The sequence below is a fragment of the Falco naumanni genome, chromosome Z, assembly GCF_017639655.2.
Source record: "Falco naumanni isolate bFalNau1 chromosome Z, bFalNau1.pat, whole genome shotgun sequence".
In the NCBI taxonomy this organism is placed as follows: Eukaryota; Metazoa; Chordata; class Aves; order Falconiformes; family Falconidae; genus Falco; species Falco naumanni.
In genome coordinates this window covers 39,798,475-39,816,469 of record NC_054080.1, presented here as the reverse complement: position 1 = coordinate 39,816,469, position 17,995 = coordinate 39,798,475, and the positions used below count along the sequence as shown (strand labels likewise).

Below are 17,995 nucleotides of genomic sequence, written 5' to 3'. Positions count from 1 at the left end.
AGGCTATTGTGTTTTGGTACAATCTTGTAAAATAGCACAGCAGTATTTTCCCCAGCTACTCTTTGCTTATTGCAATGATGATGTATTATTAGATAGATGGATGTCAGCCCAGAGTCTGCTCACCTACATTGATAGGTCACATAAAATGTTCAATGTCTCTTTTCTGTCTGTAGCCTACACTGCTTCTGACATTTGCCTCACTGCACCAAAGGATCTGTTAGATCTCTATATCTTAAAAACAGAAGCTATCCTAACGTGGCAAGAAAGAAATGTCCAAAACACCTTGTAATAAAAAGATGTACCTCTAACTAAGTAGGATTGAAAACCGCAAAAGTGAGGCATCTTCTATTATTTTCTAGTTTCTTATATAATTTCATAAATATTGTATGTGTATAATATGAAAGGAAATCCCATGTTTTAAATCCTTAGAGTTTACTTGACTCATTAATTAGAAAATACTGCTTGGATAAAGTAAAACTTTTAACTAGATCAAGCAATCTTTCTGGTAAAAGTGATAAGGCTTAGGAAAGACAAACCCTCCTCTGCTTCAGTGCTCATCAAGGTTGGGTGACTGAAAATGGCACACACACATACAAGTTGTTTATTGGAGACTGCATTTTATAGTAAACTCCAGTCACACATCCTCAAACATCTTTATAACATTCATTTGCTAAATGCACTCAAATTTTTTTCAGCAAAGGCAAAATTACTCTACCTACATTGCCTTCTTAAAAACAAACAAAACAAAAATCAGAAGCTCAGTAACCCATTTTCTTCTATTCTTCAACGACCTTTCCTTTGTAAAGCAACACCAAAAGTCAGCAGACATGTAGCTCCTAACAACATTTTAAGATAAGAACTGTGCAGTCAAAGGACTAGATTTAACCTTTCTGCTTTTATGATACTGAAGATTTCAAAATTTTTCATGTACCTGTACAATCTTCTTTTGTCTCAGGATTAAACAAGTCCATATGTTGGGTGAACAATTGGCTGATGAGTTGGGCTCAAAAAGTTATAGTAAATGGGGTGGGAGATCTGAGTTTTAGGGCCAGCACTCTTTATAATGTTTTTATAAATGATCTGAATGCAAAAGTCAAATGCACATTAAGTAAGTTTGCTGATGATACTAAATGAAGAGGAGCTGTGAACTCTCTCAGGGGTAGAGAGACCATACAGAGAAGTCTAAATAGATTAGAGAGCTGGGCAATCACTAACTGTATGAAATTTAACAAGAGCAAGTGCTGGACAGTCCACCTGGGATGGGGTAACCCTAGTTATGTATGTAAACTGGAGGACAAAGGGCTAGAAAGCAACCCTGCAGGAAAAAATCTGAAGGTCTGGGCTGATGACAAGTCAACAGTGTGCCCTGACAGACAAAAAAGACAACCGTGTCCTGGGGTGCAGCAAGAACAGCACAGCTAGTTGGCTGACAGAAGTGGTTGTCCCACTTTATGTTGCACTGGTGTGGCCCCACCTCAAGTACTCCGTGCAGTTTTGAACACCTCAATATTAAAAGCACATCAAACTATTAGACTATGTCTAGAGGAGGGCAATGAAGATGGTGAGAGGTCTCGAGGGCAAGACTTAGGGGGAGCAGCTGAGGTCATTTGGTTTGTTCAGCTTAAAGAAGGCTGAGAGGTAACTTCACTGCAGGCTACATACACCTTCCTCAAGAGGGGCAGCAGAGGAGACAGTGCTAATCTCCTTTCTCTGGTGACCAGCAATTGGAAACAAGAAAATGGTTGGAAGCTGCAGCAGGGGAGGTTCACACTGGACACTAGGAAAAGGTTCTTCACTAAGAGGGTAGCTGGTCACTGAACAGGCTTCTCAGGGAAGTGGTTAGCACCAAACCTGTCAGAGTTCAAGGAGCATCTGAACAGAACTTCTAGTCATATGGTTCAGTGTTAGGTAGTTGGAGGAAGGTGGAGATGATGATCCTCATGGGTCCCTTCCAACTTGAGAAATTCTATGATTCTGTCTTCAGTAGAAAAAATTAATGCACATTTGATTTTCACAGTTAAATTGTCAGCTGGATGTACTAACAATGTACTTGGGATGGACTGCCACAAAACCTGACATTTGTGCAAAAAACCCATGTTGTTATGAAAATTCTATTACTTTATGTTATTATTAAAATTTTACTATTTTGCTATTTGCATTACAATCGCTTGTTACAGTTAAAAGTAATTATACAGCTCTACATCCACTGATTTCAGCTGAATCTTATATGGTTAGTTGTTTAGGTGTTTTTTTTCCCCTTGTGGTTAATGTGTGACCACATAAATGCTGCTACACTACTTTTTTGCTTTTTTAAAATATTCAGAAAGACATTATTTTGCTGAAGTTTACTTATGATTACTTTTGATTCAGATTGAAGTGACCAGGAAGAGATAAATTACTGAAAAATAAGTCAATAAACAATTACTTTTGTGAATTTTGTGATTTTAAAACGCTCCAAAATGGCTTAAGCCCCTTTTCCTTAATTTGTTATTTGTTTGAGCAGATTACTGCTGAAAAAAATGCCAGTAAAGATAGTAATTTGATTAACAGGAAGTAATAGATAGTACTGTCATTGAGATTTTTTGCTGCTTTTCAACAATACAAATCCAGCAATCTGGAATCATTAATTGGATGTTATTTTTGGAACTGTCATTTGTCACACTGATGAGATTAAGGAGAAAAGCCTTTAAAATAAAACATTAGAAAGCAAATATTTTGCCAACAGAATTATTTCATCAAACTAAAGTATATCCATTAAATCCCTGAATTTTGATTTGTTTCTAAAATACTGGTATTTTGTTCAAGTTTGAAAGACTGGAAACTTTATTTTCCCCCAAATAATTATCCTGAAAAGCTTCTGTCTGGAAAGTAAGCCTTGACAAGCTTGGTTGACTAAATTAAAAATCTGATGAAATAAAAAATAATAAAAGTTTCATATAACTTTTCTGGAGTACAATTATATGTAGTTTAAATTTTGGAGTTGCATAAAAATGAATATTTTACACCCACAGACTTATACTAAAGTATTTTCTAAACCAATTTTAAAAGATTTAATTTTACTATTTTATTACTCTATGAATTCCCAAATACATATAGTGGAAAAAAAATTGCATAAAGAGAAATGGACATTTTTAAAGCAACTATTACTTTGCATGTGCTTCTCTGCAGCACTTTTTGGGGATTGACCAGAAATTATTGTTTTAGAAGGCTAACTTTCAGATTAAAACTTTGAAATATCACTGCATTTTTCTGTATCAGTGGAGCACAGTGACAGTTTTGCAATTCCATAGTTCCTTTATCAATAAATATATAATAATCAGACCTTTTAAGCATTCTGTACAATTATTATTTATTCTCAAAGATATTCCCATAAAGACAGAATTAAATCATAAAATCTAATTTCAGATACAAATAAACCAGTATAATAAAAAGTAATTTCACTACAAATAGAATGGAGTAGTTTGAATATACAGAAATTCCATTTCAAATGTGGGTACAAAATATTTCACTGGTATAATTTAGGCCCTTTTATTAAGTGTCCAGTGAAAACTTGTTTTTATTTGTTACTGAAATAACTAATTTTTACATTTTTGGAAATGCCCATATTCAATGTGATAACTTTGTTTAAGTTAATTGACTTAAACCCACACATCCTTTTAAGGTGGTGAGACTCTGTGTGTAAATCAGACCCAAGTAAATCTTACTGAAAGCCTGCCTTTATCTCAGTTGGCATAGAAAAGTCAACAACTCTCACTGAAGAAAAATGTTGCCCACAGCTCCCCGCCCTCACCTGGGGGAAAGCTATGAAGCTTTGCCCTGGGCAAATGTGGCTTTGCTCAGAGGACATAAACTACCTCCTGAGTGTGTTGCTGTAAAAAAAAGCAGTTTCTACAGCCTTCTTACAGTGTGGGGTGCTTTGAGGGCATCTTCTCAGAAGGAAAACAAAAACATAAGGAGCCCTTTGGCTTTCATCCTGTGAACTCTGTGGCTAAGTGTGCTGCTTCTCCTTCCCTTCAGAACTTAACCTCCACATATTTCACTGAACCTCAACACAGCCTAGCTTCCTGGCTATTTTGTTACAATGTTGCATATCATAAATTCAGAAGTCTTTAAATTGGACTGCTTAGGTTCTGGGAAGTGAGGAAGAACACTCATTCTTTTTTCTTGGGAATTCAAAAGTAGTTCATCAGCTAAATATCAGATTTGCTTTTAACAAAAACCTGAGCTACATACAACTGCAGATGTGCTCAGACAAGTACTTCTGCAACTGAACATAATTCTTCAAAAAACCATAGTTTTCTGGTCTACTTTAAAATTTGTGGGTTTTTCCTGAACAATGTTTCAAAGTACAAGAAATACATCATTTCATATTTTGTTACTCCTTCTTCTGTTTAGACCTCTTTACTGCAGCATTCAATGCTTTTTTTCTACTGCCTTCACAAAGACTCCTTACATCTCTAGACATGACTTCACAGGAATCAGGACCCAAAGAAGTCACATTTATGAAAGAAACAGCAGCTTTTCAATAGCATCTCTCATTTGAAAGGGAGAGAAGTATAACATATGCTTTCTTCAGGGCAGATTCTGTAAACTGAGCCAAACTGGGCTGAGTGGCCCCACAGGTCTTTGTAACTCTATGCTTCACGCTACTGTGATGATGCAAAGACATCATATAACTGAAGACAGTCCCACCTTTAAACTTTTCTAACAGTGTAGTTTTTTGGAATAGACAAGATTGGTCCTGAAGAAGAGACTGCTCTTTGCATAAAAATGTGCATTTCAATACATCATATCAAATATTTTTTTAAGTAAATTGATGAAAGTTTTGATATGGAATTTCATAATGGAGATAACAAAAAGTTTGATTTTGTAATAGTTATTGTGGTATTACCCTTATGTGAACATGACGGCAATAGACTATTACAGTTCCAAGCATTATAAATTCCTAATTCAGTTATGTCATGGATTCCTGGAGCTTTGAAATACCTTAAACCATTTTGTTTTAGTACTTTATATTTCAGCTAATATTGCTTTAAATTTATGCCTAAATAATCATTCTCTTTTCCATTCTCTGTGAATATCTACATACCAGTTCTTTTCTGGACTGTGAGTTCTATAAAGAAAATCTACATTTCAAAGTTAATACGCATTTCTGTTTGTGTTAAAGGTCTTTAGTTATTTTTCCAGGAAGAAAATAGATCAGCTATATAGAGACTTTTCCAAACAGTCACAACTAAACAATAATTATAAATTTTTCTTTAATTCTCTAAAGATGATGTTTAAATTTCATTATTTAATACCTTCTAAGATACTTAGCATTTGTTTACCATCATTATGAAAACAATTACCACTGTATGGATTTTTTTATATATTAAAAATTATCTTCCATTTAGTCTAGATAATACTGTCAGAATAGAAAATCTCAATCATCTGTTCGATGAATAGGAATAAGCTCGATGGTCTTAGCCAAATAGTTACATGCAAGATCTTAATGTCCAAGTGGGGATCAGCAACAAGTGGTATCCCTCAGGGGCCCACAGTGGGACCAGTGCTGCTCAATATCTTTATTAATGACATAGACAGTAGGATTCAATGCATACTCAGCAAGTTTGTGGATGACACTAGCTGAGTGGTGCAATTGATTCACTAGAGGGAAGGGATGCCTTCCTCTAAATAAAGAGACCTTGATAGGCTTGAGAGATGACCCTGTGGGAACTTCATGAAGTTCAACAAGGCCAACTGCAAGGTTCTGCACCTGCATCAGGGCAGTCCTTAGCATCAGTACAGATTTGGGGATGACTGGACTGAAAGCAGCCCTGCAGAGAAGGACTTGAGAATATTGGTGGATGAAAAATAGGCTATGAGCTGGCAATGTGTGCTTGCAGACCAGAAATGCAATCATATCCCGGGCTGCACAAAAATAACTGGTTGAGTGGTGATCTGCCCCTCTTCTCCACTTTCATGAGAGCCCACATGGATTATTGCATTCAGCTCTGGGGTTCCCAGCAGAAGACAGACATGAAACTTTTAGAGCAGGTCTAGAAGAGGGCCACAAACAGAGTCAGAGAACTGGAACATCCCTTTTATGAAGAAGGGCTGAGAGAGTTGGGGCTCTCAGCCCCAGAAAAGGCTCTGAGGAGACCTTACTGCAACCTTTCAATATATAAAGGCATTTTATAATAAAGGTGGAGATATATTTTTTACAAGGGTCTGTATGACAGGACAAGGAGCAAAAATTTTAAACTGAAAGAGGGTAGATGAGATTAGACATATGGAAAATGTTGGGGTTTTTTTATGATGACGGTGGTGAGATATATTAGCATACATAACCTCAAGTTGTAGATGCCCCACCACTGGAAGTCGTCAAGATTAGGTTGTGTGAGGCTTTGATGAATCTGATCTAGTGAAAGATGCTCCTGGTGATGGCACAGGGATTGGAACTACATTTTCTTTTAAGGTCCTTCCCAACTCAAACCATTCCGTGATTCTGTGATGTTATACATTGGCCTATTAAAAAAATTACAGTTGAATTATCCCACCCAAATCTCTTTCAATTAATCCCCTTTAATACCTACTTTTGTAAACAATGATAGGTCAGAAATTGTCTTAATTATGATTCTCTGTTGTGATATTGAACTGAGGATTTCATGAAGTCCTATTTTCTAGATAAGATTACATATAGGAGAGGGTATATTTGGAACTGATATTTGTGTGTATGTGTGTGTGCATGCATATATATGTGTAGACATAAAATTAAATATTTTTTACTAAAAACAAGACTACTTTTATTACTATACATTTTATAATAAGATTATTTTTATTATTATAATTAGAATTTAATAAGCATTTTGGTCTGGTTTCACTTTAGTTGAATGTAGATAGAAGTCAGACAAAAACTGGTGAAGACTTACTGCCTCCCACCCAGTGGCATGATGGGCTATTACAAATAATGCTTTGCTTGTCAGTAGGAGATTCTTTGGGAAAACGTAACAGTGTTTTCTACTGTCACAGCCAGGACAGAATTTCTGGGTCTAATACAATGGCAGACACACTGATTCTCCAAAGCTCTTATGTTATTCCCAAAGGTACTATACAAAAAGTGGTAGATATATGAATCCTGGAGGGGCATCTCATGTACATAGAAATAAAATTCCTTTAAACTAAATTACATACAACTGAATATGAAGAAAACTCTTCTTTGATCTTCTGGTTTAGGGTAGGTATTATATAAAACATGTAGATAGTCTCCCCTATAAGCCTGGGGGAGCAAGATAAAGTAATATATCATCTATATTAAATTGAGATGAAAACTCAATTTCTTCTATGTCACTTATCACAATTTTCTGAATTTATTTCTACAAAAAGCCTTTGTTAAAGCTTCAACTAACTTAAAGATATTTTTAAAGAATGGGAAACCATCACTCCTTTGCACAGAGTTTACCGACTAAATTTTTAAGCACCAAATATTTAGAGAGGGAGGCAGTTAATTTCCCAGATCTTGTTTTGGATCATGGTTCATAATTTTTGTTAAAAATTGCTTTTATTAAAAATAAACAGAATTGCTTTCAGTAATGGTGATAACCTGTGTGCCATATGAAATTATAAACATTTAATATCTATAGATACAATTATTTAAATAATCCTATTTATTCTACACTTAGCCCAAGGCCACTTGTGAAAAGGTGAAAATAATCACTGTAACTCAAATTGTTGAAAAGGTCATTGCAGCCTTAGTTACTATATATTACAAACTATACCAACTCTGTTTTCATACTCTTGCAACAGCAAGTGCTGTTAGCGGAAGAATGCACAAATGGACCTCTGCTTGATATGGGAATGTAGCAACACAGACCTTAACATCTTTATTGGTGACATGAAGAGTGCGATTGAGTGCACTCTCAGAAAGGTTGCTGACATCAAGTTGTCTGGTGCAGTTGACATGCTCGAGGGAAGGGATGCTATCCAGAGGGACCTTGACAGGCCTGAGAAGTTGCCCCATGTGAACCTCATGAACTTCAAGGCCAAGTGCAGGGTCCTGCACCTGGGTTGGGGCAAAACCAAGCACAAACACAAGCTGGATGGAAAATGGATTGAGAACAATCCTGAGCAGAAGGTCTTGAGAGTGTTGGTGGATGAGAAGCTTAACATGACCTGGCAATGAGCATTTACAGCCAGAAAACCAACTGTATCCTGGACTGTATCATAAGAAGTGTGAGCAGCAGGTCAAAGGAGGTGATTCTCTCCCTCTGCTCCACTCTGTTGAGACCACACCTGGGGTACGAGTTCAGCTCTGGGTCCCCCAAGAGCTTATGTCCCATAAGAAGAGTACGAAGCTGTTGGATGGAAGGCGTCCAGAGGACGGCCACAAAGATGATAAGAGGGCTGGAGAACCTATCCTGTGAAGTCATGCCAAAAGAGTTGGGGTTGTTCAGCTTGGAGAAGAGTAGGCTCTGAGGAGACCTGATATCCACCTTCCAATACCTAAAGGGAGAAAGCTGGAGAGGGACTTCTTACAAGGACATGCAGTGATAGGATAAGGGGTAATGGCTTTAAACTGAAAGAAGGTAGATTTAGAACAGATATAAGAAAGAAATTCTTCACTGTGATGGTGGTGAGTCACTGAAACAGGTTGTCCAGAGAAGCTGTGGATGCCCATCCCTGGAAGTGTTCAAGGCCAGGTTGGATGGGGCTTTGAGCAACTTGAAGTGGAACCTGCCCTAGGCAGGAGGGTTGGAATCAGATGTTCTTTAAAATCCCTTCCATCCCAAACCTTTTTATGATTCTATGATGCTATGAAATTACTTTAGAGGAAAAAGAAATAGCCTATAACTTTTCACTAGCACCACAACTTCCTCTATCATTATATTTTCACAATGTAATGAATGTGAAAATAAGAAGATCTTAAGAACTTTAGTTCAGGCTGTTTTATGTTAACAAAATGAAAAATGGTAATTGTAGCTAGGTACATTCCATTTTGATCATTACTACAGAGAAAGACAAATTATGATGAGTTATCGCTAGACAAAATATTTCGTCATAGCTTAACTTGTTTCTAAAAAAAAGTAACTCAAGCAAAGTTTGTGTTTACATTACCTTATCCCTAACATCAAAAATGTATTCACAGTTTTTCGAGTATGATTAATAGTATTCTGTGTAATAGTAATTTGTGTATGATTTCACAGTGATTTCTTTTTTCTGAGAGTAAAACAAACAAAAAAAAACACCAAAAAACAAAGAGTGGTGTTTCATAATGCTTGATTGCAAAATGAGAGAAAGAAGTGTGAAATTATTTTTAATGGAACCCACTCAATTACTTTTCAGGAAGCACTTACCCGTGATTAGATTTGTATTTCAACCAGACTGAAGATTCTGCCTTGGTTGTGACTTAGTGTCTTATTAAATCCAAGACAACAAATGCCCTTCAATGAGATTAGGATATTCGCTTTTATGTGATGTGATGACATTTTGATCGATGTTTTAGATAGTCCTGTGGAGTACCACTTACCTAAAATTTTGCCAAGTGTGAGAGACTTGATTGCATTGAATTCTGTGCCTGAAGACAGAATAAACTTCATTTTTTCATTTTGGTTAACCTGCAGAATGTTGCAGTGAAGAACAAAGTAGAATAATGGAAAATATATTAGTTAAATTTTGCAAAAAAACCTCCAGATAAGATCAAGGTTGGAAATAAAAGGAGTTGAGGGAAGAATTTGTTAGTTGTAGAATAAAAAGTAATCAAGAAGCAGGTGATCAGCTTCCTCAGATCACTGATTATGTCAGTGATACTTCTAAGCATTTCACTTAAATTTTTATTTATACTATTGATTTGGCTGATCCCTTCTTTTTCATCTAGAAATGAATAAAAATGGTAAACCTTCGAAAACATGAAAAAGGCTCTTTTCATTTAAAAAGGCACTTAACATTTAGTTCCTAAAGATCAAATATTATACTGTAAATGCTCTGCCCCCCAGCGTATCTCTAGAACTACTCCCCTTCAGGCCTTATAACACAATTAAGCAAACTCAGCTCTAACCTCAAAATACCAACTAGTAACATCCAGGGTTTGTTTTTTTTTATTTTAATTTAAAAAATTAAACTTCTTTACATGTTAGTATCTACTATTAGCAAATCTTGTATTTTTATTTCATCATTACATTTCCACAAAAAAAAAAAAAAACAACCACCAAATATTTTCCTTAATAGTTACATTCTTTTGATGTAAAAAGGACTGAAAAAAATTAGACAAATAAGTTTAAATTATTATCTACATGGAAATGTATTTGTGTGATAGTTTGATATATAATTTGAAACAAAAAACAAAATGCAAGACTCAAAACAAATCAAAGAAGTCATACATATTTCAGAAACTGTGAAAATTAATCATCAAACAATGAATTGTGTTTTCACATGAGATGATAAGGAGGCATTGACCTTTTGAAATAGACAAAATGAACACCAAAGAGATCATCTAACATAGATTTTCACTGAGCATTGTGAGTCCACTAACTTTTGCCCTATTTACTTGAGACACTAACACGGTTTATTTGGGGGCAGTTGCCTCATTGTAGCTATTTATATCATTTTGCTTTGGATCTTCTACCTTTTTATGATAATTTACCCTTTTTTTTTTTTTTTTTTTTTTTTTTTTTTTTTTTTTTTTTTTTTTTTTTTCCCTAATGGAATTACCTCTACAATGAGCATTTCCTCTTCTCTGTTAATCTTCACGTGTTGCAGTTGTCCATCAGCCATGCTTTTGATATTGATGCTGAATACATCAGGATCTTGATGACTATCTAGCTTGTATCTAATCTGCAAACTTCCTGTAGGGATAAATAGAGCAAAAGGTATGGTATGCTACATACACAATGGACAGTGTAAATCATATACAGTGCCTGCTGCTTCACAGGTGCATTTGAAGAGCAAAAAAAATGTTTATTTAAGGAATTAACTCTGAGGAATTGACATAAGTAAGAAATGAAAGAAGGCAACAAGAAAAGTAATAGAAATGTTGGAAATAGGATACAGTGGCAAAGATGTCTATAAACTCATAAACCTGAATGAGTTAAAATTTGTGCAGAAATTTTAGTAAGTAAATTTGTAATTCAGTTGAGAAACACTTGGTCTGTTAGCTTACATGAATGCAACTTACCAAATAAAATTCAGTACCTTACAAGTACTGTTCTTGGATAATATTTACACTGTCTGGACCTGTAAACCTCTGACCAGCTGACAATTCAAGTAGGATGCAGTTAATAACTTCTAGCTCATTTTCTGTTTCTTGTTAACTACCAGCATACTGGTTTTATGCATATAATCACAGAGAGACTCTCTCACAGTGGAACACAGAGGCAGCGTGGTATCCTTGTTAGAGATTCCCTCCCAACTGTAGATGAACTACAACTTTCTACTCGCTTTTGAAAGCAAGATCTAGGACAATAAAGACTAAAACATGTTCCACCTCACATGACGTGGAGGATACTACAGTTATTCTATATCCAGATTGGTACTTGGGAAAACACAGAACCTTCTTTGAGCACAGAACCACTGTGATCGCAAAGATTCAACATAGTCTGTGCAGTTTTCTTATTAAAAAAAATAAATATCTAGACATAGAAGAAAGAATGAAAAGGAAAGATCCAACTAACACTTAATGTTCAGCTTAAACAGAGTGTTATATGTATTTTCACAGGTACATAAGTGAATTTTCATAGGTATATAAGTAGTTTATTAAGTTAGTTGAATGAAATGACCTCTCATTAATTTGGAAAATGGATAATGGACTTTCAAAAAGTAGTTTATTTCATTTATAATGTGGATGGCAATCAATATACAGCTTGAGTAGCACACAAATCAGACACATTTTGAAATTAATTTCAAAACTTTTAAAAGTAGGATTCCAAATATTTTACTGCATTCCTAAAGGTTTTCCAGAAATAATTATTTTTGCCAACATCATAAAAATAAAAACAGTCATAAAAGTTGAAATGACAGTAGGAGGAATATTTCTTATGTGTAAAGTATTGCTTGGTGCAATTCTAAAATAAATATACCATCTAATGCAACAACAGGACCACTTAGTTTTTGATTCAAATCTGATCAAATTCAGCCCAAATCTGAGTTGACAGTTATGACATTCATTAGTATTTCTAAATGGTTTATCTGAACACTTACCATTTCTGGTAAGAATAATGGAGAGGTATTCATTGTAGAAGGAGCTGACATAAAGCAGCAAGCTTGGTGTCCGTGTTGTTCGGAAGGCAAATGTAATTGCTTCCTGGTTCAGTGTCATGTCAGCATAGAAAGAAGAAGCATGAGAACTGGAATTTTTAGCTAAGGTGTAGTATTCTTGAAAATTGTACGTCACAGAACTGCCAGTCCCAAAATAGGCAGAGATCTCTGAAACAAAAAGTAATTCAGTTTTTAAATATCAAACAGGGCTAACGCTCTTCTTTCTTCTTTCTGCCACAGAACAAAATAAAATGTATTCTTAACTATTGTGATAGATGTGAAAAAGACATATCAATGGAACTAGTTAGAGAAAAATTAGATCCAAAAGCCCTTTTAGGCATGTGTCTTAAGTATCACTTGCATGAAGAAGTGGTTCTTTTTGTCTCGTTTTAAACAGTTTTCTGCTTTTTCCCTATTAATCTATGTCTTCAAGCCCAACATGTCCTTTTTTGTGTGTATACTACTCCTACAGAGATATGGGTATAGCAGTTTGAATCTCAGCATATTGATTAGACTTGGCCACACTTGAAACATATATGTGGGAAAAGAAACTGGTCAGGTGGGTGAAAGAAAAGGATTATACTAACTGGATTATGTTCTTCTTATGGTTGAATCACTCAGAGAGGGCTTCTGTATCTCTGTGATACAGTAATTTCTGCTACAAGTAGAACTGCTTTAAACTGTCCTGTTTTCACACACAAACTCCACACTTCCAAAAAATTTCTAGAAATTTCTGTATTCTGGTCCAGTGTCTTTGACAGACAGTGATGAATGTTATTACCATAGATGATCTCACACTTTGACTAACAGAAGCCACTCTGCCTGTGAAGACTCCATAAACAACATGGAGTGTGACCATTAGTCTCTTTTCTTGTTTGCAGGGAAAAGGAAAGTATCATTCCTCACTCGGTGGCATTAGCTCCACAGCAAAATAGGTATAGAAGGACTTCACAGGAGTACTTTATTCTTGCGGTGGCAGTGGTGGCAGGAAAGATGTGTTCATTAATTCAAAGGAACATGGAGTTACGGCATTTAAGCCACCGATAACTTTGCAGAATTATTTAATATATGGAGGAAACAAGTCATTTTTAGCAGACCAGAATTATATGCAACCAAAAGTTCTAGATAAACTTTTGTTCTTAAAATTCAAACTTGATGAAGTGTGATGATCTATTGGTATGACATCATCACCAAAGAACTCCTTTTAAATGGCTGAAAACATGGGCTCAGACCTGTTTCTGCTGATCTCATTTTCTTACAGTAGAAAGAAGTGTAAAGTTCTTCTGTTTCTTTGTTTCCCAAATTTAGTCTTGATTTTGAGATTAAGACTTGAAAGACTGAAATCTAAATGCTTATTCATAAAGTTATAGTTCCTACATTTAATATAATATAAAAGAATCAAAGGAATTACATAACACTAAAAAAAGGATGCTGATCCTCTCAGGTATGTGATTCCTGCTTTAAATAATACATAATGAACATATCCCTGTAAGACAGTGTTTAGCAAAACTTACACTTATTGAACACATTCAGCTGAATGTTTCTTTAAATTAAGTAAAAAATAAATATTTTGCAAGCATTTAGACTTATGTTTAAAGGGATGTAAAGATATTGTCCTGGACTGTATGGTCCTGTTTTCCATAATCAATAAAGCTAAAAGACACGCTTGCCTTTCTTACAGAATGGCCCACCATAGGCAGAGAAAGTGCAGTCACAGGAGAATCCATTGTATTTCTCTCTACATTTTCCACCATTCTGGCACAGGTTACCATAGCTGCTACAATGTCCAGGACATCCTGATTCAACTCCTGGTGTTATCTTTGCTCTCTCTTCAAGGTCAAGGGCCATTCCATTCAACTGTAATGAACGAATGCATCCCAAAAATCCTTTCTGCCTGGATGCTGTCCCACCTGAAATAAATTCATATAAGCTTTTAAAAATTTAAAAGAATTGATATGTAAAAACGTTTTTATGTTTTACAGTCCCTGAACAATCTACCATGAATTTCCAAGATATAAGCCTATACATGTGAAAATATTTAGACATAGCTTTAAAAGTATATCTGATCTCTTTTATTGTGCCTAATTACAGGAAACCCTCGACTTTTTTAACTGAGGAAAAGTTTTTTGCACCATAGGATACCAAGCAACTATGCATACGACTTTTAATTCACAAAGCATAACATGAGACGAGATGAGACGAGAAGGGAAGGGAAGGGAAGGGAAGGGAAGGGAAGGGAAGGGAAGGGAAGGGAAGGGAAGGGAAGGGAAGGGAAGGGAAGGGAAGGGAAGGGAAGGGAAGGGAAGGGAAGGGAAGGGAAGGGAAGGGAAGGGAAGGGAAGGGAAGGGAAGGGAAGGGAAGGGAAGGGAAGGGAAGGGAAGGGAAGGGAAGGGAAGGGAAGGGAAGGGAAGGGAAGGGAAGGGAAGGGAAGGGAAGGGAAGGGAAGGGAAGGGAAGGGAAGGGAAGGGAAGGGAAGGGAAGGGAAGGGAAGGGAAGGGAAGGGAAGGGAAGGGAAGGGAAGGGAAGGGAAGGGAAGGGAAGGGAAGGGAAGGGAAGGGAAGGGAAGGGAAGGGAAGGGAAGGGAAGGGAAGGGAAGGGAAGGGAAGGGAAGGGAAGGGAAGGGAAGAGAAGAGATAAAAAAAAGAGGAAAAAAAAAAGGAAAAAAGGGAAAAAAGCAAGAAAAAATGAAGAAAAAATAAGAGAAGAAAAAGGGAAATAGAAAAAAGTGGACTTAAGAGTGATAAGCTGTACAATTTTACTCTTTCAGTATCTTACTGACTGATGAACTGATCTGTGTGTCTGTCTGTCTGTCAGTCACATGGTATGGATCATGATACCCTACAGCTGGTGTCTGGCTTAACATATTTTGTCTCATACTGGAATCTGTGCCCATTCTTCAGTAAAAGGAAAACTCATCCCCCTCACTACAGAGGAATACCTATCAGTATATACCACACTATCAAACATATGTGATAAAGATACAGGGCAATCCTAAGACTAACAACAATTGTTGCTTCATCTGTTTTCACTTGTGTTTATTTTTGGCATCCTTCCTGACAGCTAGCATTTTATTCATCCTGATTGCTTAACAAGGTGTGCAATCTACATATCATCTCTCCTGTCTTTTGCTGCACAACATACTCTGATATTTGTCATTTCTTGTCTTTTAAAAAGTAGAAGTGGAAAATACTCCACAAGATGCAAGATTGCTAACTATAATTATCATGTGTTTCCATTTAACTTTTGGGTAAATATTTCCACGTGATCATGCATTTTGATCCTTTTCTATGTCATAGTTTGTAAAATCGTTGGTGTTTCATGGAAAATCTTGACATAGCTGTTGTTATTTAAAGATATAATGGCACAAAACCACCTAACAACATGAAGATTTTATGTTATCTCTGCTAAAATGAGCAGGTTTAGACTTTAGTTCTTCTGAATTCTTTGGAAAACCAGATTTTATACAACTAAAAAGTAAAGAAAGAGAGGGTTAGGCTGAAGGAGTCACAGTCCCAGTAGGGTGGTAACTGACTGATGGGTAACTATGGCAGGTACTTGGTAGGTGAACGAGATGACATTTGAGTAAAGAGAGCCTCTGCTAACATCACTCTTAGGACACTGTATTTTTAATTTTTCTCCAGATCCTTGCACTGGCCTGAGCAGGCACTTCTGAGTCTGTACCAGTGGACTGTTAGTGGAAAGAGTCAAACAGTAAGTCTCATTATTCCCTCCTCTGAAGAAAATTGTATTTCATTGAAGAGAAGAAATTATCTTATTATTAGTTGGAGTTATAAAAATTTGTATTATCCAAAACACGGGTTTAACTCAAACACAAAATAACCTAGACACCATATTGATCCATATGGCAGTATTGCAACTGCAGAAACATTACAAAAAAAAAAAAATCTTACTGCAGTAACAGCAAACCCTCACAAATTATATTCAGAAAATGCATAACAGAAATGATTCATAGGAATCACTATCATTTGCCATGTCACACTTTAAAAACACTGTTTTACCTGAATAAAAATAACAAAAATACCATTTTTATTAATTCTGCTCCAAACTATTTCAAAATAATTGTACAAACTCATCAGGGATTTCAAGGTACACAGTATAATAGTGAATGTTATTTCCATTTACTCCCAGGATCTTCAAGAATTTTCAGAAAGGAAAAGAAACCCACAACACCAGAAGCAAAACAACAGACTCACTCTCCTAATACAATTATTCACCTGAACATTATCTGAAGAAAACAAGATAGACAGCTTGCTTCTCAATAGGTCAAAGCAGTTTTTAAATTGTCAGCTCCATACAGAAGATGTATGTATATGAATTTACTAGAATTTATCAATTATTTGACAGAAAAAAAAAAATACTCTATTCAATGGCCGATTACTACATAAATAATTGCTAGAAATTGAAAATGTCAATACAAGTTAGTACAGTATTTATTTTGTAGAAGGCTTAGAATTACAGATCAATAAATTGTCAAAATAATTAGAAAATTGTTTAGACTTGACATTACCATAAACACCTGAGAATTAGACCATTTCTTAGTCTTGCTTCACAGATCAAACCTTGCAAATTCAAACTGTTTCTATAAGGGCAGTTACATAGTAAGTCAAGTCAGAGGACAGCAACATAATTTATTGCAGCATAGTAAACAGGAATCTCCCAGCCCTTCTGTTTAGTTCTAGTCCATTACTGTGAACATAAACTAATTTAAGACTTTCTCTAACTCTACAATAGCTAATATCTTGGATGTCTTCTCAGTTATAAAATCCTTCTCCATGCTTTTAATCAAAATATAAAATTTTTCACTGTTTGGTCTAGTCTCCACCTTCTACTTTTGATACCTTTTAAGGCACAGGTCAGAATTACAATCCCAACATACAAGGGTTCCCTGTCCATTTAATTTTTTCCTAAGGATCCACAGTTTCCCTAGCTACAGTTTCAGAACAACATTCCCCTTAAATGCACTCCTTCCCAACACACAGCAAACAAAATATATATTCATATAGTATGATGTGTCTCACAGCCGATCTAGACAAAGTTCTGTTTAAAAGTAGAGCAGGCATTACATGATCTTATACTGTATACCATACATATACACCAGAAACTTATAAGTTCATAATATGGCACTATTACAGTAGGAACACTACCATGTACATAACACAAAACTCTACATAGCTATATAATAGCTAAATAAACATTAATTAGTTTTTTGTTATTCTATTTCTGTTTTTCCAGTGTTTTATCCAAATACATTAATGTCATATTTTCTAAAGTACAAAGGCAGAAACATTCAGGTAAACTTCTTCCTTTGAAGCTTTCACAGTTTAGACAGAACTAACCATAGATCTGAATTTCTCCTGGTTGTGTGAAATCAAAGAATAGTCCCTTGCTCTTGTTTCCAATACTAAGTAAACACAGTCTGATTATTTCATTAAATGAGTTAGCAAAGGGCAGAATAGATCACAGATTCACAGAATTGCAGAATGGTTTAGGTTGGAAGAGACCTTTAAAAATCACCTCTAGTCCAACCCCCCTGCCATGGGCAGGGGCATCTTTCATTAGATCAGGTTACTCAAAGCCCTGTCCATTCTGACCATCAACACTTCCAGTGTTGGGACACTCACAACTCTTCTGGGCAACCTGAGAAGTTGTGGAAGAAGAGAAACAACAAAATTTCCTTGAAATTACAGCAGTTACACATCTTCCTTCAGCAGATGACATGCTCTCAAAAAATTATACAAATGGTGGT

General features: G+C 35.7%; 1 protein-coding gene across 1 annotated transcript in view; it reads right to left on the bottom strand.

Annotated features, from left to right (window-relative positions):
* Positions 1-17,995, bottom strand: part of LOC121081620 (contactin-associated protein-like 4) — a 260,711-nt gene that overhangs the window by 9,581 nt on the left and 233,135 nt on the right. Inside the window, exons 18-21 of the mRNA XM_040580814.1 lie at positions 13,899-14,138; positions 12,172-12,396; positions 10,687-10,820; positions 9,506-9,593 (exon numbers count right to left, since the gene is read on the bottom strand). Coding sequence (XP_040436748.1) covers positions 9,506-9,593; positions 10,687-10,820; positions 12,172-12,396; positions 13,899-14,138 — 687 coding nt within the window. The remainder of the gene's footprint in view (positions 1-9,505; positions 9,594-10,686; positions 10,821-12,171; positions 12,397-13,898; positions 14,139-17,995) is intronic.